The sequence below is a fragment of the Palaemon carinicauda genome, chromosome 1 (assembly GCF_036898095.1).
Source record: "Palaemon carinicauda isolate YSFRI2023 chromosome 1, ASM3689809v2, whole genome shotgun sequence".
NCBI lineage: Eukaryota > Metazoa > Arthropoda > Malacostraca > Decapoda > Palaemonidae > Palaemon > Palaemon carinicauda.
The window spans coordinates 185,138,487-185,165,986 of record NC_090725.1 but is presented as its reverse complement, the minus strand read 5'-3'; the positions used below and the strand labels follow the sequence as shown (position 1 = coordinate 185,165,986).

Sequence of the window (27,500 nt, the reverse complement as noted above, 5' to 3'; positions counted from 1 at the left end):
TAATTATTAATTACTTCTCATGTAATTAACTTATTTCCTTTCTTTACTGGGCTATTTTCCCAGTTTGAGCGCTCGGGCTTATAGCATCCTGCTTTTCCAACTAGGGTTGTAGCTTAACAAGTAATAGTAATAATAATAATAATAATAATAATATATAAGCTCATCAGATTTTTCATAAACACAATCAGACCACAATTGAGGAAACACTAACGAAAAGAAAAACATCAAATTGATGAAAAGAATACTTGGAACAGGTCTGCCAACAGATGTTTGCTTTAAAGGAAGAAAATGGAAATATTAACAATAGAGGGAGCTATAAAAATTGCAGAGGATCTCTTATACAATTCTATACATTAGTGATATAAGAAATAACTTTGCCAATAAAAATAATGAAACACCTGTATTGGTAACTAACATAACAGTATAAGTAAAGAAAGCATTAAAAGGTGTGATAGGAGGCAAAGCGCAGGAAAAAAATAGCCTAATAATTGATTCAATGTTAGATTTAGGAGATTTCATAAAAGTAAAACTGGGTGCACTTTACACAAAATGCCTGCACGAATGCTCTATACTTACAGCTGGAAAAAACATTATCACTATACTAATTCACAAAAAGGGACGCTTTAGTAGATTTAGTAATAACTTTAGCCTTCTGCACCATCAGTTTGGAAGGGGATGACACAAATGTGCTCTGACAAATTGGCCAAGCCAATAAAATCTGTGTCGTGGATACTCCTGACGATGTTCGTACAACATCAGAATATGTGGGAGAATTTGGGGATGAGCCTGGAAAATTCTTACAAGGAGAACGATGCCAAGGACCCCTGGGCATACGAGGCAAAACAGAATTCTATATATGAGTGGGGGAAAGATAAAGACCTTCTAACAAGACCACCTCAGACTGTGGGGAAATGGCAGTCTCAACTAAAGTGTGGCGTTCTCGGATGAGAATGAAGAGACACTTTCAACAGAGATACCTCCAAAAGAAAAATGTCATACTGCTGAAACTCTTGTCATAAATGGCTCGACACTAAGTACACTAGCGGGAGGTGAGAGGGATCTATGCAGATCAGTGCAATCTGGTACTAATGACACCGGGATTGGATCACATACCGGATGTCCAGGGGCCGTAGCCAGGATATCCATCTCTGGTAGTGATTTGTGATCGCCAGTCCCTACGGAAAAGAGTATGTTAATAAAAGTATAATTATGCAAATTAAGTAATTCATGCCCTCATTACTGGTTACCGGAGTCACTGAGAACTCCGGAAAAGGAAGAACAAAGTGGGGAATACCTTGTGTCGTAGAAACAAGCTCATGCTTCCTGCTGTATAAGGAAGAAGATGAGAAAGGGAAAAAACCCCTCTCAGCTTGTTTCTTAGGACGAGAATGATATTTCTTTGACTGGAAGAACAGACACTCCATACAAAAATCACAAGGGAATTCTAAGGAACACCGCTTACCACGGCAGTTCGTGCAAAAGGGATGCGGATCAACCTTGACCCGACTCATGAAGGTACCAAAAGGGCAACCATCGCAGATGGGACAAGTCTACATAACACTAGCAACACTACTCATAGCACAACAAAGCAAAAAAAATAAGCACTGCAAGGGTATTCCAGTGTGGAGTAATTTGTAATTGTAAAGCGAAAAACGGAAGATCAGCCTCTTGACGCAACTAGGAGAGAAGTAAAGCTTGCCTGGCAGCAGCTCATAACACTGTCCAGCAGTGGAGTTACCTGGTGACTTACAATACAATTACCAGTACGGCACCTTTTCTTTTTTTCTGGTTGTAATAAATCAATATAAGAGTAAAACCCCAAATAAATGACTAAAGTTTTTATCTGTATAGGAACATATTACTCATAAACCTTTGCATTCTTCAGGTAAATAAATCCTGACCTGGCTCTTGGATTATCCCTATCTTCCTTACATAAAATAAAGAGCAAAATTTATGGGGATACGTAACAAATGCATGGGATACAATGACCCAAAACTGTGTACACACAAACAGAGAGGCTATGACAAGCCAGAACAGTGCAGCAACAGCAAATGAGAGATGTTCAGTTATAGTTTTCTTCACTTAGACACTACATTACTACATTTTCAAATGAGCACTGATGAGAACTTATCAAGCCTTTCGTAACTAAAATTCAAATGCCTGAGATTGACAGATTTTCGTAATAGCTTATGGGAGATGTGTTGTACCAACAAAACGCAGTCATACAAGGGCCTACTGTACTCACTTGACATTCATATCATCCCCTGAAACTTCCCAACTAATGATTGATGTTTCGACATTGATCCAAGCATTCTTATTACCATGAACTGCCATATAAATTCAATACTCCACTACAGGAGATAACTATTAAAGATAAGGAAAAATTTTAGGGTAAACAAACATTTACCTAGCTTCGAGATGGAAGCCATTTGAATGCCAGGCGAGTAAATAAATACCTAATTTTACAATTAAAATATTTCTTAACATATAACTTTCAACAATTATACATGTTTGGCTGGCTATATGTAAGTAAACTCACAGATGAGGGGGGGGGGGGGGGCAAAATACAGGAGATGGGAGTCATATGAATGCCAAGCGAGGGTATAAATATCTAATTTTACAACTAAAATATTTTTTAGTATATAACTTTCAACAATTGTACATGCTTGGCTGGCTATATGTAAGTAAACTCACAGATGAGGGGGCAGAATACACATCTTTAATAATTTTCAGGTTTTGTATATACTTCAAGATAAATAAAATAATATTTTTTAAACAACCAATATAATAGCATTATGAACAAGAATGTGTACAACAAAGGGACAACAGAACACTTATATAATAAAACAGCAATTAGAGCTAAATATACCATATTAACATATACAAGATTATTTTGAGTAAACATAAAACCCAATTTTCAAATTTAATACCATTAAAATAAAGAAACATTGCTAGAAAAAAAAACTGATTTGAGTACTTACTGTATGCTTCAAAAAGGTACATAAACATCATATTTCGATCAACATCAAATACATCTTTCACTATTGCAACAAGATGCTCCAGTTCAGTTACTCTGTCTTCCTCCAAAAGCCTCCTACAACGAGTTTCTAATCTTTGATGACGAGCTCTCAGCCCTGGTGTCTAAAAAACAAAATTCTTATCAACATCAAAATAGATTAGAACTTTTCATTTTAATGAAAAGTAAGTGCCAATCATCAATTTGACCAACTATCATCAATCACGGAATTATTTATAGACAACTCCTCAATAGGCAACTTAAACCAGTGTTACAATACATACTTCCGGTTATTATTATATAACAAACCAACCATAAAATCGCTTGAAAAGACATCTTTCAGTAAAACTTAGTTTACTGCGTTATATCTAAACTCAGTAAGTAAAAATCTTGGACATTCTCAACATAGAAATTAATTAATTTTGGAAATTCTCTTTTAATAAAATGGAAAAATTATAAATTTCAAACTTGAAAAATTAGTCAGAAAAGCAGCTGATTTGATTATTATTATTAAAAGGAGATTAACAAGCCCAATGTGTCAAGCTCAACCCAGCAGATATATATGCTGCACAATGATGAACCTTAGGCAGGCCCAGATGAATACAGAAAAGGGGGGTAGATGAGCCACCCGAAGAGAAAGGATGTAGAAATATTTATTAATTGTGTGGACGTGTCAACATATGTTATCAAGATCATCTAATGGTGAAGGAATGTTACCAAAGCCTTTTATGTATGTCTAAAGCATTTTATTTAAGATTACATACTTGCCTGTATTTGAGAACTTAATCAAGAAAGATCAAACACTTTTAACAAAACCTCTAAGCATGATTGTTAGTTTGTATGGACATCAGATTCCTAACTCCTATCTTTCTATTGACAATGCTTCATTTAGTACACTGTTTGTTCAGTACAATTTTCTGTAACTTCGTATATCTGAACCTCCCTTTAAAGGTGCTTAAATATGCAGTTTTTGAGCTTATTCCATCCTCAATAAATCAAGCTGTGTCAGTCACCTGTGCAGAGCATGTGCCTGTTCCACTAATGTTCTTTGTTTAGGACAATTGCGGCCAATTAGCTATTCAGAGGATGTAACAGTTTCCAAAACATTGGGTAATTATATTAGCCACTTTAAAAGAAGGAAACTTTCTAACTCCCCTTCAGAGGAGGAAATCCAAACTTGTCATTCAAAAGGAGTTGGAGCATACAATGAGTTGATTCAATTATCGAAACTGTTACACAAGACAGTACAGCAATAGCTTCCTTTAGATGTTATGCGCTAGAATAATAGCCAAGTACCTAAAGGACAGATTAATTCTAGCATATTACCCTTTAAAGACTAGTCATTTACTGTACACCAAAGAATGGATTAACATATCAAGTTCTTTTCTATGGTAAAAGTAGGCAGTTTATGGCAAAGCCAAGTGTTGATGTTGCACTACCTTATGGAATATCACGTCCAAAACCCAAATAACTTTGGTTAACTCTTGTTTGCAAAATAGTTTGAATAAGACAAATTGGATTTACTACCTTTTTACGTATCTCCTTATATTCAGAGGAAGAACTTCGGAAACTTTTTCTCTAGACTATTAACTGAATTTTGGAGTTGCATCTTGAAAATTAAGGCTAGGTCTACCCACGGATCACAGGTTATTGGCTTAGTAACTAAAATATAGTAGTGCTTAGGTCATGTATCTACAGTAATTCACCTTCAGAAATAGACCAAGTATAATGTCACCACTTATGGTTAGTATTGGAAGCAAAGTTTGGATTATAAAATCTTAATATAAACTAATTGAAATTGGATCTTGATTATTTTCCCAATGGATTCTATATACTTCGTTACGCTTCGTGTATGAAATCAAATAAAATGAACTCTAATAAATACTAATAAACTTAAAACTCACCTCCAAAATTTTCTTGGCCTGTCTGACTTTGCCACATTCGATGAATGCAAAAACCAGGTCATATAAACTGTTCATCTCTCCATGAATAGAAATAGATAGATCCATAATCTTTTGAAGCCTGAAAAGAAATATACATGGGATCATACAACAGAAGTTACAAAATGACTAAATCTTGTCCTAATGTTCATTGAATGTCCATATTTGCTGCCCTTGCCAACACAACTTATGATTATGTTAATGTTCACTCATTAGCCTAACTAAATTGTAACAAATCATATTAATTTCACCTGCCTGACTAATCAAATCATATTAATTTCACCTGCCTGACTAATCCCATATAGACATCTAAAGGTTGATATATGTAACCCCCTACTACTCAAATTTCCATGACCATTTTTGGGGTTTAAGTACTGTATGGTCTCCAAATACTCCAGGGGTAAGGCTAGAACAAGGAAACCCATACTGCATAAATACTAAAGAAATATTGTCTCCCTGCTCTAAGGTCAGGGTATCTACATGCAAGGCACTTGTTAGTGTATATAATGGAGACCCCCAAGTTTCGGGCCATTAAAACTTGATAGTACCTCGGTAACAGAAATTCATCGTGTAAGTCATAGTATGGAAGCATTCTTCCAGTTGACTGCTAGCTTACCAACGCCTCAACTAATGATCAACCTCCATTCCCTTATTTGTTGGCTTCATAACAACGGCATATTAAGTGAACCAGGAAGACCAACTAACATCCACCCCCATTCACTTTTCAGCCGGCTTCTAACTCTTGCATATTAATTTAGTGAATCAAGAAGACCAACCTTAAGTAAACTAATCATTTGAAGGTTTTTTCTTCTTTTAGTAGGTAGCTTACCAGATGAAGCATACTTTAGGTTAAAAGTGCCGGAAGTTAAGTATTTGTTTGCTTGATTTTTTGGGCTTGACACAGGTGTGTCGTGTTGTTAGATTTCTTGTCTTTTTTATCACTACTGCCAGTGCTATTCATTGTAACTTTAATTTCATTCATTATGCAAGTATTATTTATAGACAGTTAGAATTATGAAATGAGAAGGAAGGTTAGATTTGTGGCATCTATAACTAAGGTTAGTCTACCATCAACTTATTGGGCTTTTATGATGGTTCAATATCATTAGATTTATTAGCAACTGCAATTAGTTTACTGGCATATATGTTAGATGAATCCCAAACTGAGTTTTTTATTGTTGCTGGGTAGTTTTAAGCTTCATAAGGTTTGGCTAGAGCAAGATTTACCTGATTATTTAGCAGTGTTACAGCACAGCTTCTTTATAACCTAGATAGCACCATATCTAACAGTTAAAGGGATAAAGTATTAATGAGACAGTATTCTCACATACATGAACATATTTGAATAATAAATATCCATGACCTTTTTCATTTGATACGATAGGGCAGGCTGGGTAGCCACCCTTCGTCACAGGTGAAGTTCATCTATCATATTCCTCTGATATGAGTACACCTCATACCCAGGCAACTCGTACCAGGAAAACTGATACCTAGTATAACTGATATCTGGGACAACTCATACCAGATTTAATTTTTTGGGAAATATGAAATACAAAATAATAAAATCTATAAAGATACTGTATGGGTAATTAAGAATCTTTGCAGTATGCTGTGTTGGCTAGACTGCCAGCCACATTAAATTTATCGCGGAATATTCGACAGTGGCGGAAAAAAAAAAAAAAAAAAAAAAAAAAAAAAAAAAAAAAAAAAAAAAAAAACAGCAGCTATGCCTAATCAATTCCATCAGTGTTGGCTTTAATATCCCGCTAGAGTACAGCAAATCTGAATTCCAAGATATTACTAATAAAGGGATTTTGATGAAGGTAAAATCTATTTCTTGGTGAGAAACCTGTGTCGCCCATTGAAATGCTCCTCTAGCACCATTTCTAAGGCATAGTTATTGCTGAATATACCAGAGAAAAAAAAGAGATGCATGGAATGCTAGGAATAAATCTAGCTCGCTCACTCTTGAGTGTCGGTATAGAAAACTGGGGCGTGATTGAACCACGACCATAGATCCCTCACCAATTAGACATCGCCTTCATCAACATCCCCCTCCACCCCTACATCTCCCCACCCCTTATCTTCATTCCTCCCAGCACCCAAAGCTTGGACCAACCAGGGTGAGGGAAAAAGGAAAAGGGTGGGTTCACTGGGGGATACAGGTTCCTCGCCCAGAAATAGATTTTTCCTTTGTCAAAATACCTTTTCTGGACTCGACCTGTGTCACTCCATGAAATCATAACAGAGAAATGGTTCAAGCTTGGGAAGAGTTAAACATAAGGAACTGAAACCAAAAACATATAATGCAAAAAAGAGAGTGTAATAACACCAAAATATTTACAAACATAAAACACAAGGTATACAAAACAGATAGATATACTGGATAAACTCTCAAAAATGAAAATACCATTATAACCAATAAAATTACAAATACAAATCATACAATGTAAGCTGAGGTTAGGATGTAAATCAAAATCACAACAAAGGACGGTAGGGGGAGTAGGCAAGGCAGGATAAATCCACTCCTTATAAGGAGACAAGATCAAACGAAAAAAGGGGAAGAAAGAAGGACTTAGTTACAATGGTTCGTCTCTATCCGGAGGAATTATACAGTACTCCCAGCCGCCACTGCCGCAAATTTAAGGGCCTCCAAGGATTTTAAATAGTGACGTTTAAAGACTGTAGGAGATTTCCATCCGGTGTACCGTTTCAAATCTTCAAAATTCATGTGATGGAAATAATTAACAGAGGTTGCCACAGCCAGGACATCATGGGCATGAGGAACCGAGAGAGGATTGGCTTGTTTAATAAAATAAAGCATTTGCTGCCTAATCCCCTTCAGGGAAAGAGTTCCGCCACATTCCCGAATAAACAAAGGACCTGAAGATGTAGTAGAAGTTCTACGCAAATAATCTTTGAGAGCATAAACAGGACACAGGGAAGGATCCTGAGTAAGTGAAAATTTCCCACGGGATCCATCTAGACTGGGGATCCTCATTTTTAGCTAAGACCCGTCTATCCGGCGAGAGTAAGACCTCCCCAGACGGAAGAAAATCAATGTGGCCCGGATCTCTTGATAAGGCTGATAGCTCAGATATTCTAGCCCTGGAAGCCAAACTCAACAAAAATAACGTTTTCCTAAGGAGCGTTATGTACGAGCAAGAAGCCAACTTAAGGACATCATTGAGAAACCAAGAAATTACAGTAGGTTGAGTTGCTGGTTTCAGTCTAGCACAAGCTTTGGGAATGGATGCAAAGTATAAATACGAAAGGTCAATAACGAACCCAGATTGAAAAATTCTCTTCAAAGCGGATTTAATCGTGGTAATGGTCCTTGCAGCTAAACCCCCTTCAAACAAAGTTCGAAAAAAGGTAACTGCTAGATTGGGAGTCATCGTTTTAACATCAGAATCCCTCAGAAACTTTGCCAACTTCTTAACAGCAGAATCATACTGCTGAAGGGTAGAATCTCTCTTATCCGACTCCAGGAACAAAGTGTTAAGAGGATCGATAGCAGCATCCTTCTGAGCACCAAATGTCATGAAGTCCATAAAGTTAGGGCACTCAGAATTCCTGAGGAAGCTGACACGCTGCGAGTTTGTACTGTCTGAGTCAACAACGGGTTGGGAAGCCGCTGAGGCTGGAGACCGAGCTCCGCTAGGAGAGGAAACCAATTGCTCTTCGGCCAGTTGGGAGCCACGAGGGCCACTTGACTGTGGAAAAACCGAAGCCTGTCCAAAACTCGCATCAACATGTTGACCGGAAGGAACAGGTAGATCCGCTGCCAGGTGTTCCAGTCGAGAGACATGGTGTCCATCGCATAAGCCTGAGGGTCCAGGTTGGGGGCTACGTAACATTGGAGTTTGTGGTTGGCCTTCGTGGCGAAGAGGTCCACCTGGAGACCTGGAACCTGTTGGCAAATCTAACGGAACGACTGACAGTCCAGGGACCATTCCGATTCCATGGGAGTCACTCGAGATAGGGCATCGGCTACGACGTTTCTGACACCCTCTAGATGAACCGCCGACAGATGCCAATAGTTCTTTGCCGCCAAGGAAAAGATGGCAATTATCACATGATTGATGTGTCCGGACTTGGAGCCTCCCCTGTTGATGCAATGAACAACCACTGCGCTGTCCAGAACCAACCTGATATGCTGATTCCGCGACAGGGAGAGCTTCTTCAGGGTCAGGAAGACGGCTATGGACTCCAGAATATTTATATGCAGTTGACGAAAGGTCACTGACCACAAGCCCTGTACTTCCTTGAACGGAGAGTAACCCCCCAACCCGGTAAGGGATGCGTCCGTATGGACTACCAATGCCGGCAGAGGGTACTGAAGGGGCACCGACCTTGCCAAATCCCTGACTTTTGTCCATGGGAGGAGACTTTTCTTGAGAATAGCTGGAAGTTTCGAAATCTTGTCCCGGAGACTGACGTTCGCTCTGGACTGCCACACCCGGTTGATGTCCTTCAACCTGGCTTTCAAGATAACACCCGTCACGGAAGCAAACTGGAGAGAAACCAGAACCCTCTCCTGGTTCCTCCGAGACGTAAATCTGGCTCCTAGAAACTTTCTTGTAGCTCTTGCGATCTCCTTCCATTTCTTCGGGGTAATCGACAACTTGTGAGTGTCCAAATTCCATTGGAATCCTAAACATTGGAAGCACGACGCCGGAACCAGGCGAGACTTCTTGAAATTCACTCGGAACCCTAAATGTTCCAGAAACTTGATGACTTTGTCTGTCGCCTCTCGACATTCTTCGTTGCTGTTGACCCAAATAAGCCAATCGTCCAGATAGGCCACCAACTGTACGCCCTGGGCCCTCAACTCTTGGACTACCGAGTCAGCTAGCTTCATGAATACCCTTGGAGCTATGTTGAGGACGAAAGGCATCACCCTGAAAGCAAATGCTTGAGTGCCTAGCTTGAAACCCAGAAATGGACGAAAATGACGCGCTACCGGAACATGTTAGTAAGCGTCGGTAAGATCGATAGAGGTGGTGTTGGCCCCACGGGGAAGTAAGGTCCGTACCTGCGATACGGTCAGCATATGGAACTTGTCGCATTGAATGAAGGTATTCAAGCAAGACAGGTCTAAGATGACCCTTCGCTTGTCGGAGTCTTTCTTTGGCACGCTGAACAAGCGACCTTGAAACTTGACTCTTCGCTTGTGGGAGTCTTTCTTTGGCACGCTGAACAAGCTACCTTGAAACTTTAAGTGCCTGATCCGTTGAATCGCATTTTTGAGAAGAAGATCTCGGGTGAAATCGGTGAGTTCTGGCATTGGACACTGATAAAATCCGACCGATGGAGGGGGTCCCTGAATCCAACTCCACCCCAGCCCGTTGGAAACTATGCTTCGTGCCCAACTCCTGAAGGTCCAATTCTTTGGAAATAAGTATAGTCTCCCCCCTTTCTGCGGAGTTTCATTGGGTTGCCGATGGCCTGCCACCTCAGCCTCTATGGAAATCCCGGCCCCTTCCAGAGACTCGACCACCTCCCCTGTAGCGAAAGGGTCCTCTAGGCCTACTTCCTCCCGGCTGCCTATTATATCCCTGAATCAGGGCTTAGGACTCAAAGGCTGGGTTAAAAGCCGGCGAAGTGGAGAAGGAAGTCGAAGGCTGAGGTGGTTGACTCGCCAGCACGAACTGCTGTCAGGGCTGAGATTTAGCGGGGGATGCATGTCTCACCTGAGAGACAGGCACAGCCTGAACCATAGGGTGAGGTTGGGAAGCCTGAAAAGAGAGAAAACATCTAGCCTTTTTCCTACCTCTCAATTGTGGGTTAGCCGAGACCCCACCTCACCCGAAGGGTCTGATTGACTCGCACTGCCTCACTTAGAACCGCATTGACCATGTCTTCAGGGAAAAGATCTTCCTCCCAGACCGAGGCCTTGATCAACTTGTTCGGTTCATGGCGGATAGAAGCGTCCAAAAAGCCATGCACGCACGGCGAGCGACACCAAAGTCAAAAAGATCACACTGAAGGGTGTGAAGGAGAGACTTAGTAAGGATCTTAAACAGAGCCTCGTCCGCATATAGGCTACTAAGGAAGACATCTACGCCATAGTAACTGAATTCAGACCTACTCAAATGGACTTGAACATCATACTCCGCCCGAATCAAGGAATCAGGTAACCACGGAAGAAGTTCACTAAACTGAGTTGTAGCACAGTCTGGAGCCAACTTCCCCACAGTGAAGGTCGACGGAGCATCAACCAAGCAATCTTGGTCCCCCGGGAGAAACAAGGAAGTTAAATCGGTCTCCCGAAGTTGAGGCATAGGCTTTTCTTCCATTACAGCCGCCAAGGTAAGATCCGCCACTTTGGTGGAGCACGGAGTAGGAGTGGGCCCCTCAACGCCGAACATAGTATATGTTCCTTTGTGAGGATCAACTTTGTATTGACACATTCCCATTCAGTGAGGGTTCAGAGTCAGGCAGACTGAGCCTAATCCTTAGGAAAGATAACAGTCTCCCTCGGCACCTTATCCACCCTAACAAGCGCCTCATCCGTCCAGCGTGCGTAACCTGGAAATGGGAAATACAAACCCGGTGGATAAAACTCAAAGTCCTCCACAGGCCGGGTTCCACAACCTTCAATCGTTAACATGCCCTCTGAGAATGGGGCATGCAGAGCCAACCTCCATGGGTTGCTTTTCACAAAAGCCGGGAGCTTCGAAACATCCGGGAACACAAACTGCTGTTGTTGTGGGAGGCCGGATCACAAAAGAGACTCTAACATGGACTCTTGGTTTTGCTGCCTCTGTCCAAAGGGGTTCAGTTGGTCAACAACAGGACCAATCTGGGACTGCACAATGCTGCCCACTCTCTCCATCAACGGACCTGAAAAGGCTACCGGGTCAAAAGCCAATTCCAGAGACTTGGCTTTTGAAACCTTCGCCCTCGAACCAGAAGCCGACGAAGAAGTCTTTTCCAAGACTGGTCGTCGTTGACCATCCAAGGATGACCTGCTGGAAAGAGACTTAAGGATCTTGGAAGGCTTATTAACCTTAGGTAAAGTCTTTTTCACATGCTTAAGTTTAGGAATTACTGAACGTGATTCGTCCATGGTTTTGCTAGGGAAACCCTGAAAAGAAGTATCTGTAGAAGAAAGAGAAAGAGGTGGACAAAGGAAAAGTACCTTAGACCGAACATCACCTGCCTCACCTACCACCCTACCTGTACCAGTCGAATCGAAGACCATAGGCTCAATATCCAAATCAATGGCCGCAACGTCATAGATAACATCATCGCCTACAAAATCATCGGGGAAGGCTTGGGTCTCTTCCCGAATGCAGGCGATGATCGGAGCTGCCACATCAGGGGCCACCGCTGCCGACATCTTGGCATTAGGGTAAAGGAGGGAACACATCTCCTCCGACAAAATATAAGGCTGTTTGGCCTGAACATTACAACCAAAACACCCAACCCAGGTCTTAAGTGTTGCGAGGGAAGTGCTCTTGGCGGCGGAGGAGGCCTGGAAGAGAGAGACCCAGATTAAAACAAGGAAAGGTGATGCAGGGAAAAATAAAATCAAAGCAATGCAGCATGTATCAAAACATACCGAATCACCAATCAAATCAGAGACCAGGGCATAGCAAATCTCACACCCGTCTGGATGCCACACTAACAGATCTCCCACCACGAAAGCACACCCGGCATGCGAAAGGCATACTTCATGCCCACAAGGCTGCTGCAAAACCACAGTACAAGCCATCTCCTGATAACATACCACCTGTAAATTAATTGGGTCCATGAGAATAAAATTAACTCGTGCCAGGGATTCCCTGGCGAAAAATGTAAGACTATAATTTGCTAGCGGCGGAAATATGCAAACGTTAGAGTTAAATAAAGTAGACAAAATCATAAACAAACTCCTTCCTCTGTTAAGTCCCTTAAAATACCAAAATATCCGGAGCCCAGAAATACGACCCAAATGAATAAATAGCCATAAAAAAAAACAAATATAAATAAATTCTCAAAATACGGGATACCCACCGGAGTGAGAAGCGTAAGCGAGAAAGGACAAACAGACTGAATACCAATCTTCAAAATTCGAAGGCTCCGGAAAACAATAAAACAGACAAGAGTATTAAAAAGGACGCTGGAAGACATGTGAAAGTCCAGTGCATAAATATAACATAAAAATAACACAATATAATTAAATAACATAATATAACGACAAAATACATGCGTAAGACCGGCGCAAAAAATGCTATGTATGTAAACTTAAAATACACTAAAAGCTCCGCCATAATCGCCCTCCCCAACAACACAAAACACTAAAAAATATAGGATAAAGAACGGTATCAGAACAGAGTGGAGTGTCTGAATCCGATCAAAGAAACACAACTACCATACGTAGAAATGAAATTAAATTATCGCAACCCTCCGGGACGGGAGGTGAACATCAAGGATGGATAACAGGGGGGGTGAGGAGAGAGTCGGGAGACGAGGCGCATACCCAGTCTCGAACGCCTGGTGGCCAACCGAGGCGAAGCGAGAAGAGAACACTACCCACACCGACATAGGGAGCGTAGGGACCAGCCCTCACCTCGAGGAACTTCACGTTTTCTATAGAAAGCACGTGACCAAAGCCTACCCCTTTCTAAGAAGAGGGAGGCGAAGGCGTAGGGGGAAGGACCCAAGAGGGGGAGGGGAAGACCAGAACAAAATCAGGTGACCATTGTGATCGAAGGGAGGGTGAGACCACCCACCAAAACACAATGGAAATACCCGAAAACTGCGGCAATCATGTAGCTCCTGCGAACCCATGTAAAAACACAAAATATAATGCAGACGTAAATAATGACTATAATAAAAGCTAACACGCCAAATGAGAAGATTAGGGGGAAAAGAACACGGGGATATAAAATAAAAATTAAACCTTTCCAAATCGGGAAAAAGCCGAAACGGAAGGGGCTTCCGAAATTGGGAAAATAACGATCCAGAACAACCAAATGAGAACGTGTTCTCCCCGAAAAGAACTCAAAAGATAAAGGCTGGCAGGAAAGGCTACCCACCGAAACCGCTTACGGATCGACCAAGTAAGCTAACAAGCACAGCGCTAATAAACCTGAAGGGTGTAGCTTGCTATAAAATATGATCATGCCAAAATATTAAATTAGATGTCCAAAACATAAACGAGGGCTTACAAATAGTATAAGCAGCTAAATGGAAGCCCGATAAACAGAGAGATCACAAGGAAGCGACACCAATGGCCGCGGCGAATCCCCGAAAGGGAACACAAGCGGCGATAACAAAAAACCAAACACGGTTAAAAATAAATAAGTGTCGCTACCTAGAAATCCCAAACAGACAAATATAATACTCAACTTGGGAGCAGGGATCTCTAAAATGTCGGACATCTGCAAAAACACAAAACAACACAGAGCAAAATAAAACACGTCTGACCAACGCAGGTGCTGATAGAGGAATGAAGGTAAGGGGTGGGGAGATGTAGGGGTGGAAGGGGATGTTGGTGAAGAAGAGGTCTAATTGGTGAGGGATCTATGGTCGTGGTTCAACCACGCCCCAGTTTTCCATACCGATAATCAAGAGTGAGCGAGCTAGGTTTATTCCTGGCATTCCATGCATCTCTTTTTTTTTCTCTGGTATATTCAGCAATAACCATGCCTTGGAAATGGTGCTAGAGGAGCATTTCAATGAGCGACACCGGTCGAGCCCAGAAATTGCTTCATCAACAGCACTTGGAGATGTAGTCAAGTATCCTAACTGGGATGGCGATGGTACGTTTTAAGTTTGTCCATTCATATATTACCAGTTATACAATCCACATTCAAATTGGCCATTTCTGTGTATTGCATGTGTTCACATTGTTACTGAACAAGCGAGAAGTAACCTATAATCGGCTGTTTTCTCAGCTAATTAATCTTTGCCCCAAAATTTAGCCTGAAACATATAGGACAGATTTTGAAAATTTCCAAATGAATTGCTTACTTCAAAATTTCATGACTCAAAAGTCTCTGGGTGTTTATTTTAATGTTTGCAAAGCCTATTGAAAAATTGTTGAATTAAGATTTAGGGTTCAATACAATACAGATCTAGTATTTAGCCTAACAATAAAATGCTTTAAAGCACTTTATTTTTTGCCAGTAGCTGATGTTATTGATGTATATTAGCCGATGGCGATAGTTTGCCCTAGGGATTTGTGTCATATTTTGAAGTGACTAATAATATAAAACCCAAGGAGGAAGAGGAGCACAAAAGGCCGGGCTGTCTGTCTCCATTATTTCCAATTGATGTAAAGATTATATCCCAAAGGACTTCAACTGCATGATGAGAACTATTATTATGCATTGATGGTTTACACAATGCATTACAAAATTCAATTTCAAGCCAACATCCACATATCTAGAAATTAATACATACACTAAAGTTAGATCCATGTTAGTTTGGCTCATAAAAAAAAATTATGTTGACTAGGGAAGCAAATAGACTCAAAACAGGTTAAAAGCTGCAACAACCAATCAATTAATTTACTTGATCCTGGCCAGAAAATGTCTTTCTTGAATGCTGTTTCATATACTGTAGTCTTAAATTTTCTTTTTTTGATTGACAATTTTCAAAGATTTTAATTTTAAATAATTTCTGATACAAAAAATCTTTTATAGATTGCATCATCTTGTATTCCTACTTCTGTTATATATTTTATCATTTTGCATTTCATTTTCTTTTATAGATTTTATTTAGTATTCCTATTTCTTTAATCGATCATTTGTCACTTACTATGTAAAGGGAGGATGAAACCTTGTCCTCCAACTGCCCTAATTTGGATTGGAGTTGGCCGTGTATGACTGCCCACGGACCGGTAAACACCAGAATAACAGTTATATGGCTATATCTAACAGCTAATGGCATTACAGCAAACCTTTCAAGCTGATCACTGTTAAACAAAGGATCAGTTGCAAGCAAATACTTCCAAGAGACAAGATTGAAAGGTATCTTCAATTACATTTGCCAAGCAGGCAGTTGCATACATAATTCCTGATCTAGATATTAATCTATGGCACTGTCGTTCAATTAGTTCATTATGCATGTTGCATTAGATTTTTCATAATTCTGATCATCCTTTACATTCAGATCTTCCAGGACAGTTCCATCATCTTCGTAATACTAGGCATGCAGTTAATTCTAATAGTCAGGTCTTCTCCATCATGAAGCTCAATATTACACAGTATTCAAGAAGTTTTATTCCAGCTGTGACCAAGTTGTGGAATGATCTTCCTAATCAAGTGGTTGAATCAGTAGAACTTCAAAAATTCAAACTTGCAGCAAATGTTTTTATGTTGAACAGGCTGACATAAGTCTTTTTATAGTCAATATATGAATTATCTGTTTTAACGTTGTTAATTTTTTCATTATACATTTTATTTCAATTATTTATTACTTCTTATATCATTTATTTATTTCTGTGTTTCCTTTCCTCACTGGGCTATTTTTACCTGTTGGGAGCCCTTGGGCTTATAGAATCCTGCTTTTCCTACTAGGCTTGTAGCTTGGCTAGTAATAATAATAATAAAAATAGTACAGACTAATAACACGGACAGAAAAAATTACCTTCATAGAAGGTATATGTTCTACCCAATATTACAGCCAGAATCAACTGTAATGGCTACCCAGGGATAAGCTGATGATTCAGTAGGAGCTTGAATGGTTTGTTGCGCCCAAATTCCATTGGAGAACATTGATAAATGTTCGCAAAAGAGACTTCCTTCTTCCTGATGACAGGTATCCCTTATGTTAGGGAGGACCTGATGGGGATGAAGTAGCCCACTTGATAGCAGACAAGCTATGTCCTGCATCACCAGAAGATATCTCCACTTGCCAGTCCTCTAGCTATGCTTCAGTAGGGAGTACATGTGGTTAGAGGGCACAGTCGAGCTACAAGAGTCAGAAACAGTCAGAATTTGTGGACTTTTTGCTGTCTGAAGAAGACTCGGTACCTAGTAGGATATCAGATCCAGTCTTCCTCCTCTCTCCGTGTACCTTAGCTGCAGTCAAGAAGGACCCCCTCATTGCAGGTTTAAAATCCCTATTACACCACCTAAAGGTAGTAGCTTGGCCAGGGTACCAGCCACCCGTCTAGATATTACCTCTAGAAAGTTACGGGGTCCTTTGACCAGAGAGTACTACACTGGATACTTCTCTCTTGTTATAATCCATTTTCTCTTTGTCTACACACACCGAATAGTGTGGCCTATTCTTTATATATATATTCTCCTCTGTCCTCATAAACATGACAACATTGAAACTACCAAACAATTCTTCTTCACCCAAGGGGTTACTGCACTGAAATTGTTCAGTGGCCACTTTCCTCTCGGTAAGGGTAAAAGAGAGACTTTAGCTATGGTAAGCAGCTCTTCTAGGAGGAGGACTCTCCAAAACCAAACCATTGTTCTCTAGTCTTGGGTAGTGCCATAGCCTCTGTACCATGGTCATCCACTATTTTGGTTTAGAATTCCCTTACTTGAGGGTACACTTGGACACACTATTCTATCTTATTTCTCTACCTCTTATTTTGTTAAAAAATTTAAAGTTTACATAGAAGATATTTACCAATCTTAGAATATTTTATTTTTTTCCTTTCCTCACTGGACTATTTTCACTTTTGGAGCCCCTGGGCTTATAGCATTCTGCTTTTCCAACTAAGGTTGTAGCTCAGCAAGTATTAATAATAATAATAAAAACACGGGCACATAGCGGTTCCTTGTCCATCTCCAATTTCTGCAGAACCAGAGACCAGCTCATGTTGTAGAGATCGCCAGAATTATGGAATTAGTGGACACTCCCTACTTATAGCAGATACTGGTCTGGCTTCTGACCTGTTGGGAGACGGAACTCCACGAGGAAGTAGTTGAAGACAATATCCCTTCGGAGGAAGGCTCAGCAGAAACTCCAAATAGAAATTCTCCGCCTTGCAGGACAGAAGACTCCTCTATCAGACAATGGGGATGCAGAGTCATTTTTCATGGTTCTACGCATGATGTGCTTGGTAAATAGCATCAGGGAGACTCTCCCCTCCTCCTCGTGAAGTAGGCGGGCAGTGGATAACTTCCTCTCCTGCTCTCCACCTAGTGCCAATACAAGCCTCAAACTTGCTTGGACTGTTATGGCCAAGGGTGTCACTGGGAAAGTTGAAGACCAAGTAGCCTGTGAGAAAAACTCCGAGATCATCAAAGTCCTTGTGTCTAATGACGATATAGCTACCTGAACAGAAGTGGCATTACAGAGATGCCGATTCTTCCCCACATTCGTAGCAGCCAGCGGTGGTAAAGTTAACTCCAGGGTTTTCTGCAGACAGACTCGCTTCAATTCCGTATTCATCTTCACATACAGAGGCTGCAAATGTGGAAGCTCCTGATATGAATGTTCTGCAACCATCATCCTGACTCGATAATTAGACTGAAACTGTTGGTCATCTTGTCAACAGAGGAGATCTTTGATGTTATGAAGATGAAGGCCCTTGAAGAGATCGTGGCATCTGGTGCCAGAGCATTGCAATGTCTAATGTTTCAAGTAGCCAGTCAATGGGCCACCTGGGTTCTCTAAACTATGGAGGGAGTCCTGCCCCATTTCCATGAAGAACATCAGTGGGTTCTGTATGACGGTAAATAGCCCTTGCTACTCCTCATGTGTGCGAGTAATGATGCAACTGGCAAAGTGAACAGCCTTCATCAGCTGTAGTAGCTTGCTCGCCCACATAAAGGTGTGTCAATTGCCACTCTCCTGACTATGGGTAAATGGTTGTGCACAAGCTTAAGCATCATATACATGTTTTTATGTGCGAGCACCCCTGAGGTAGCTTGAGCTTTCGCTTGCAGGATAATGTGTGCGTGACAAAGTACAACATTATTGTTCAAAAGGAATTGATCATTCACGAGTAAGAGCATCATGAACATGTTCGTTAGCTTGTGTGCGCCTAAGAAGGGTGCATGCAGCAGGCGAAGCTATCAGAATTTTGTCAGCAGTAGGAGCCAGGACAAGCTCACCTGTAAGCGAACACTTATCTGCCATCGCTCGTGAACATGAGTATAGCCGATTCTATCCAGTAGAGAGTATTGTCTTGAGGTAATAACCTTGAAAGGTTGTCTCACAAGACACGTTGTGATCTGAGGACATGACGGGATGAGGTGGAGACCGCAAGAGGTTGAAGGCCCGCACCATATGAGCTGTCTATCCCGAAGAGAGAATTCCGAGGCAACAACTACGAAGGATTGTCTGATGAGACTAGTAGTGGCCCGGGAGGATGAAGGTGAGAGGTGGTGATTGCAAGTGAATGGCCGGCATCACCATGAGTGTGTTCCTAAAAGCTATTTATTTCACAGGGAGCAGAAATCTGGGGGCATGTTAATGAGAACCAGTGGCCGCAAGCGGACTGCAGGCATCCCCATCTGTAGCAGTAACCCCAAAAGGGTTCTGTCTCAAAATCCTCATTATATTGCTGCAGATCTCTACCTCCCTCGCGAGATAAGGGTATCATAAAGGAGAGGGCGAATACACAATCAAGTAGCTCATGCCAGAATCTCACTATGGGGGTGTTGGCAAGCGACCATCGTTGGGGTGACACTTGTCAGCAAGAGGAGCCTTGTCACTAGGGCACCTAGCTAACGCTGTGTATAGGTAAGCCCTCCCTCATGAATAGGATCTATGCGTCCATGCGCTAAAGATGCATGAAAAATCACTAGAGGAGCTCACCCATGTACCTCGCCAATGCTCAGCATTCATGCAGACCCTCGTCAGTGACAGGAGGTCGCCACGCACCTTACTAACACTCAAGTGTCTGGGTGGGCTCTTTCCCATGAATAGGATCTGTGGGTCCATGCGCCGAAGCTGCATAAAACGTTATTTCTGCACAAAACCTCATCAGAGATAGAACCTCGTCCATGTATCTCGCCTAGGATCAGTGTCAGGGTGCACTCTCTCACATGAGTAGAGTCAAGCTTCTTTTACACAAGTTCTCCCTTTGTGATTTCACTTACACGTAGCACAGAGAATCGCAATAATTTCAAAATAAAAATTCACATTTCGCAGTGCGATGATTTCAAATAGCCCACGCTCCTTTACACTGGCCATGTTTCGCGCCACTTACCTCTCTTTCCACCTAGTTCTTGCTGTACACTGTACAGAACATCTATTTACTGTGGCAAAAAATTACAGCTACATTTGAAATAAACTGTATTTTGATTAAACTAGTGTTTCATTAACTGTATCCAATAATAATGTATATAATATTCACATTTTAGTATCGCATTTGTAAATCAAACATAGCTAATTATAATCTTTTCCACAAATCAGCGCATTAACTCTACTTGGTCTGCTGTCGGTAAACTCAATTTTCGAGTCAAATTAACTCCCTTATTATTAAGGTATGCTACCAAAGGATAGTTAATATTTCTAAAAAGAAGCAATTATTATCAAGGTATTTGTTTTTACTTTATAAAATAAACTGTATTTCTGGTTCAGGTACAAAATTGGAACAATTTGAGTTTTAAAAATGTTTACACTTTATATATTCTCTTCTCTCTTGCACTTAACTTCTTACTTCTTTTATTTGATACAGCAGGATTTTGAGTCTTGTCTACAAGCTCAGGGATGAAACACTGTCACTTAACCCCATCCCATTGAATGGGTGATGTCATAGAACAAACCACGAAGCTCGCTGACCCTCTTCGCAGAGGCCAGGGCTAAAAGGAAGACCGTCTTCAGGGTAAAGTCTTGATCTGAGGCTTGACGAAGAGGTTTGTAAGGTACTCCTTTCAGTAAATTTAAAACCTGGACTAAGATCCTAGGAATAAGGCACATGCACTCAAAACTCCATAAGAGGAAAGACAATTCTGTTAATGATTAATATTAACTTTATTCAGTTTGAAGGACAAAGGCCGAGTGATAGCCTTTAACCCCCAACACCGAACAGTTTCTCCTTCGAGGTACAACAAGAACTTCACTATAGTTGGAATAGTGGCACTGAGAGGAGCAATACACCGTCCACGACACCAACCACAAAAGACAGACCACTTTGTGTGATATACTGAGGCAGATGACTCCTGACGGTATCCTGCCATTATTTTTGCAACCAGTCTCAAAAAGCCCTTCTTTGGGAGTAGTTGCTGGAAAACCTCCAGGCGCAAAACCGTCGCTTGATGGAACCTCTCCATGTGTGGTTGGTCAAGTAGATTGGGAAACCATTCTGCAGAGACAGGGAAGCTATCAAGGTCATCGATAGATCTTGAGATGCCCCGACTTTAAGGGGACCATCCGCTATGTCCGCTATTTTTTTTCTAATGATTCAAAATACATATTTTCTATGTATTATGTTTAAGACATATATAATACCTTCATCGTATTAAAACTTCAAGTTTTTTTTATCAAAAACTTCAAGATTCAATAGCAAAGATAATGATTGTTATAAAAATTCTAAGTACATATTTCTCCACTAATATGACACCAATTGTATTGAAAATCATACCATCAAAACTTCTTTATGAATCAAATAATTTTGTGTGACAGATTTTTTATTATCCTTTTTTCTTTTTTTAATGAATCTGTTTTTAATGTTCTTCATATAGACGTAAAATAATCCTAAAAAAGAGAAAAATTAAAATAAAAATTGTTTCACAAAATTGTGGGATTTCCATTCCTCTTTTCAATAATATCTTTCTCTCTAAAATTGAACAGTAAATAAGTGAAAAAATGTACCCAAGTGTGAATAAGTATGTTTTTGAGTTATGAGCTCCAAAAGATTTGCTATAATTTTTACTTTGTTTCTTAAAGATATCAGGATAACATTATTATGATAATCTTATTTTGTACTTACACAATATTGTTTATTCCTTGATGAGGACTCCCTAAACAAGGTATTTAAACCCTATGTTTACTAATACAATTGGTGTAATGGTGTCATGAGTTGCCAGCGGCCTCTTTTTGTTGCCAGAGTTTTAGTTTGAATGTTCCAGCTTTGTACTCTCTTTCATGTTTCCCTCTCGTTTTGGTTCTTTTTTGTTGCTCTCTGCTTATTTTTTGTTCTTTCTTGGACCTTACATAACATTGGCCTTCCTATAGAGTTCACGAGGACGTTGTGAAAACACAATGTACATACGAACTGCAAGTAAACAAACACACATGCAACGTAACTTTTATAAGTCTTTGGAAACTGGCTGTTCTTCTTGTAGATTGCCTACCCTCTACCAATCAATGCCTTCCGTCTCTGCCAGAGGTACGAGATTTTGAAATATAAGTGAAAAAATCGATGTATGGATGCAAAAATAAACATACAAAGACGACTCTGTCAAACTCAGTCAAGTACACGACGCAGTAAGGATAACGTCATCATTTAAAGACCGCTTTATCTTCATTATTTGTAAAAATAATTGGCTGAAACTTCTGGAGAGCATGTACAATATGTTTCTGCATACACAGAAACAATAAAACAATTTCAAATTTTTTAAAATTGCTCTGTTGAACACCATAGCGGACGTTCCCCTTAAGATCCTCCTTACTAGGCAGAAGGGGGAGGGATACATGATATCCATCCTGTTCCACAGATGTTGGAAGACATCTTGCCAGACTGCCTTGGGATCTGGTAATGGAGAGCAGCACATCAAAAGTTTCCGGTTGAGGGAAGTCACAAACAGGTCGATTGTTGGCTAACCCCCACAAAGTCAAAACTTTGTTGGCTATCTGTTGTTTCAAGGACCATTCAGAGCTTAAAATATCTTTGTCTGTCTGTCTGTGGGATACTTTCTATGGCAAGAAAAAATTATACAGAGAAGGTGGAATACACTTTAGTGAAAAAAGCATGAGGATATGGAGACCAACTTAATCTCAACCTGTACAATTACTTAGACACAGTAGACCAGCATCAATTAGAAGAAATTTTGCAGAAACATGGATAATGCATATAAAAGTAAAACTAAAACACAAGTAAAAAAGGGAAACTAGCAAAGTCACATAGGAAGAGAAAAAAAGATAGAAAAATTTCTCAAAATGGCACAATTCAATGGTCACTCAGTTAGAAACCAAATGGAAAACTTCAGGGCAATGATAGCTAGTGAGGAACTAGATGTCATAGGCATTAATGATACCTGGATTCAAGAAAAAAAAAAATTATCAGAAAATACAAAATCGCAGGTTTCAAGCTTTTGAAGAAGGATCGCTTTACCAAAAAAGGTGGAGGGGTAATGCTCTATGTTGAAAATCACTCAAACCCCATAGAAATTAAATTAAAAACTGAATGTGAAGTGACTAGTGCAAACATCAACACCATAGGAAAAATTATGCCCATGATAGTAATATACAGACCACCACATTAAACATAAGAATAGGACAAAGAGGTGTATAGGCAACTTGGAAAAGAAGAACAATAAGCTAGCTATTCAAAAAGTAGACTTCAATGCACCAGTCAACTGGGACAATATGAATTCTACATCAAACACAGAGGGACATTGGCTACTAAAATTTGTCAACATTGAATTCCTTTGTCAGTGAGTCGATAAACCAACCAGGGAAAACAACATACAAAAGATATTGTGCTAACAATAGAAGAAAATTTGGTATCCAGTGTTTCAGTAAACGAAAATATTGGCAAAAGTGACCAAAGAATAGTTAGGTTGCATGTAAATATTCCTTATCTAAAAGAAAGGAAAATTATAAAAAACTAGACTACAGATGTAGTAACTGGATAAAACTAAAGGAATTCACCAAGAATTTAGAATACGACGAAACATGGAACATCAATACATAATGGGATTCTTTTGTAGAAATATAAAAAAAGGGCTAAAAGCATGCCCTATAGAAAAATTTTACCAGATGGAACTCCACAACCAAAAAGCCAATGAAATATGAAGTAGAGACAGGAAACATAAATCAATGGGTCCACAGCCTTCAATTCATGAAATTTCCAAGCACAAAAAGTTAAGCCAAAAAGTAGATAAAACTAGTTAGAAAGGCCAAGATCAATGAAGAGAAAAGATTGTCTTCAGACAGTAAAGAAAACCCAAAAGAATTTTTTACATATGTAAACAGTAGAAAACCAATAAAAAACAAAATTAACCTATTAGGAGACTCGAAGGGTAATCTTATAAGAAACGATTTGGAAAAAGCTGAACTGATGAATGCATATTCCACAACTGCATTCATTAGGGAAGAATCAATGACCCTCCCTGAACCAGCTATCAAATATAAAGGGCCACAACCATTAAATAGAATCATTTTTAAAATAGATGATGTCAAAAAGAAAATAAAAGGACTCAGTAAATCTACGGCACCAGGTCTAAATAATATTCATCCAAGAGAGATTATAGAACTAGAAGAAAAAAATAATCCCACACTTTTACAAAATGTTCCAAAAGACTGCCAACAAAAGAAAGGCACCACAAGTATGGAAATTAGGCAATGTTCCTCCAATCTACAAGAAGGGACCAAAAGAAGAACCTGGCAACTACAGACCAGTGTGTCTACCTTCAGTGGCTTGCAAAATTTTTTAATCAATTATACTATATTCAATAGTAGCATATATAGAGAAAAACAATATTTTGATAGACAGCCAACTTGGTTTTAGACAAAGAGATAAAGTGTGATAAATCTTTTGGAATTCCACATGTTTAGCATTTATGACAAAAGCAGGGCAATAGACATCATATACCTACACTTTCAAAAAGACTTTTCACAAAGTTCCTCATAAAAAAATAATGGTTAAAATTAAAACACTAGGCATCATTGACGAGCCAGTTGAATGGATTGAAGATTAGCTAACAAATAGAAAAGTGTGTTGTAATCAATGGAGAAGCTTCAGAGTGGGCAGCTGTTACAAGCGGAGTACCTCAAGGATCCGTACTTAGACCGTTGCTATTTCTGATCTACTTTTATGACATAGATTTAGGATTAACTAGTAGGATAGCCAAATTGGCTGACGATACTAAATTGGCCATAAATGCTGCATACTCAGAAGATGTAGAAGCCTAAAGAGAGGATCTAATGGAGCTAGGAGAATGGTCCAGAAAATGGCAATTGCCTTTCAACTGTGGGAAACATACAGTCATGCACATAGGTTATAGTAACCTACAAGATGAAATAAAAAGTGTGAACCATGCGAAAGATCTCGGTACCCTTATCAGCAAGGATTTGAATTTCACTAAATAGAGCATAAAAGCTTAAAAGAAAGCACAGAAACTAATGGGCCATGCAAAGAGACAATTCAAATACAGAAATAAAAACACTGCACTACAGCTGTACACATCATTAGTAAGACCCCATCTAGAATACGGTGTCCAATTCTTGGCTACAAGTATTCAGAAGGCTATAGATAGACTGGAAGCAGTACAAGCTAGGGTCACTTAACTAGTTCCAACACCAAGGCAATTTGGATATAGACGGAGGATGGAACGTTAGAACTTATTTGATCTACAAACACACACACACACACACTCTCTCTCTCTCTCTCAAGGGTCAGGGCTTTCGTTATTCAGGCCTTGGAGTTTCGCATCCAATACATGGGTAGCAGAGCCCTATTTTTAAGGCCTGCTGATTTTTTTAAAGCCTGGAGCACTGACGCATGATGAGAGTGACACAGTCATTGTGGGGCTTGGAGCCTGACATCTTCACTTCATCCTTGAAGAGAAATGTACAGGAAGCCATCTTCTTCCAACAGAGTCCTGTCTCATCCATGATAAAAAGTTGCTCAGGTTGTCGCCATTACAGATGAGCTTACGAAACTCATCCTCCATGTAACGATGAGCCGCATCAGTATCGGCGGTGGCAGACTTACTAGAACGAGCAATGCGCGTAAAGATAGCCCGCTCTCCTTCCTTCTGTAGCAGATCTCGCCTTCTCACCTCGCTAGGTAGTAGGGTGCACAATACTGCGCAAGAATCTTCCACTGGAAGTTGGTCAGTAAGCTTACTCACTAGCACATTTACATGAGAAACTCTTCTATTCGTCTTTTCCACAACAAGAGGTAGACACACTGTCTTCCTTTCCCCTAGGGGAGAGGAGGGGCAGGTGGTTGGAATCCGTGGGGAGGGGGGGACTCGGGAGATGGCCTTCTCTCCAGCAGCCAGCAGGGACAATCAACACCTTTTATTTCAGATGGCAAATTTCCTAGGTGAGGAGCTTGCTGAGCAGAAGCTAATTAAGGGGATCTATCCCTTGAATGGGAAGATTGGCAAACACCTGGTGAAGAATGACCCTTTTAAGGAAGGTGGACCTCCCGACAGCTCACTTCACATCTATTCTGCCAAAAGATCAACTTCATTAATTGCCCTTGGAACATCGCCGAAGCTAGCCCCTGGGTTCTCCCAAAAGGGATACCAAGACCGGTCACTTTGAAGAGTGCTTGTCAGCAACTGCTCAAGCCTGTTCCCGAAGTATAGCGACCGTCGGAGCAAGCAAAAGCTGAGATTAAGACAGCCGAGCGCATGACTTTTTCAATTGCGACCTACGGAGCCTCTGGGGGGGGGGGGAGTTCGGAATCAACCCGTGGGGAAAATGTCTGCTACAGTTGCATTCCCAACCGCAAGACCTCTTGCAACCTTTCCTTGCACAGGGAACCCATGAGAGCCATGGAAGGCCACAGAAAACGAACTTCTTCACTGGAAAGAGAGAGCCCTACGGTGGTGACCGGTGCTGCTTCTCTATGGGGAAGAAATGCACGGTTGTCCAGAGTCACATTTAATGTCACCGGAGATCAAGTGAACAGAGAAAAATGGTGAGGTTTCTTCCCCTTCGAGGCTGACCTCGAAGATCAAGAATCCCTCTACGCCTTCTTCCGTTGCCTACCAAACCTCAGCCACTGGGAGGGCGACTACTCCTTATACACTGAATATGGAGACTTCTTCATGCAGAAGTGACCCCTATACGCAGGGCAGAGACCGTAAGGATTCCTCTACTCAGTGAACATGAAGGTGCCACATCGGCGCCCTTCAAGACCTGGACAAACCCAAATTCTTTCAATAAGATCTCACTGGCACTCACACCTAAAAAAAATATAGCATGAATAAATATTTTTTGCTTTTTAGGCCAATTTAAAATAAATTAAATCTTTTTTTATATTAGGGTTTTAGTGGAGGAGCAAAAAACCGTCTTCAATTTACTGAGCCGAGATAAAAAAAATTGGATGTTGTTTACTAGTGCTGGTGTGAGTGGGATGGTGGGTTAACCCTGCTACCCCTACTCCACTAACTAGTGGAGAGTAGTTACACTTTGCAAAAGCTTTTAATGGCTGGTTTCAGTCAGCGCCAAAATAATACTCCTATGTTAAGAGCGTAAGGTTTGTATTTACAGTAGTGCAGGAATAAACTAATCTTCACCTAAAAATGCTGGGCTTAAAACTGGCGCCAATTTGCTATTTAGGTTTGAGGCAATTTTTAGATATTCTTTTAAATTGAGTGCAATATCTTATTTGTTACTTTGAAAACTATTATCCAAACTTAGTAATACAAATAAAATATGAATATAAAATTCTGATTGAAAAACATACTTCTCAGTGAAATGTTACCTAAATAATACTACTTACTTCTCAG

The 27,500-nt window shown here is 40.3% G+C and overlaps 1 protein-coding gene across 1 annotated transcript in view; it reads right to left on the bottom strand.

The window, feature by feature from the left end:
- LOC137652976 (leucine-rich PPR motif-containing protein, mitochondrial-like) overlaps positions 1–27,500 on the bottom strand; it is a 438,837-nt gene that overhangs the window by 84,464 nt on the left and 326,873 nt on the right. Inside the window, 3 exon segments of the mRNA XM_068386371.1 lie at positions 2,982–3,141; positions 4,921–5,038; positions 27,494–27,500. The exon segment at positions 27,494–27,500 is cut by the window's right edge and continues 107 nt beyond it. Of these exon segments, the coding sequence (XP_068242472.1) occupies positions 2,982–3,141; positions 4,921–5,038; positions 27,494–27,500 (285 nt within the window).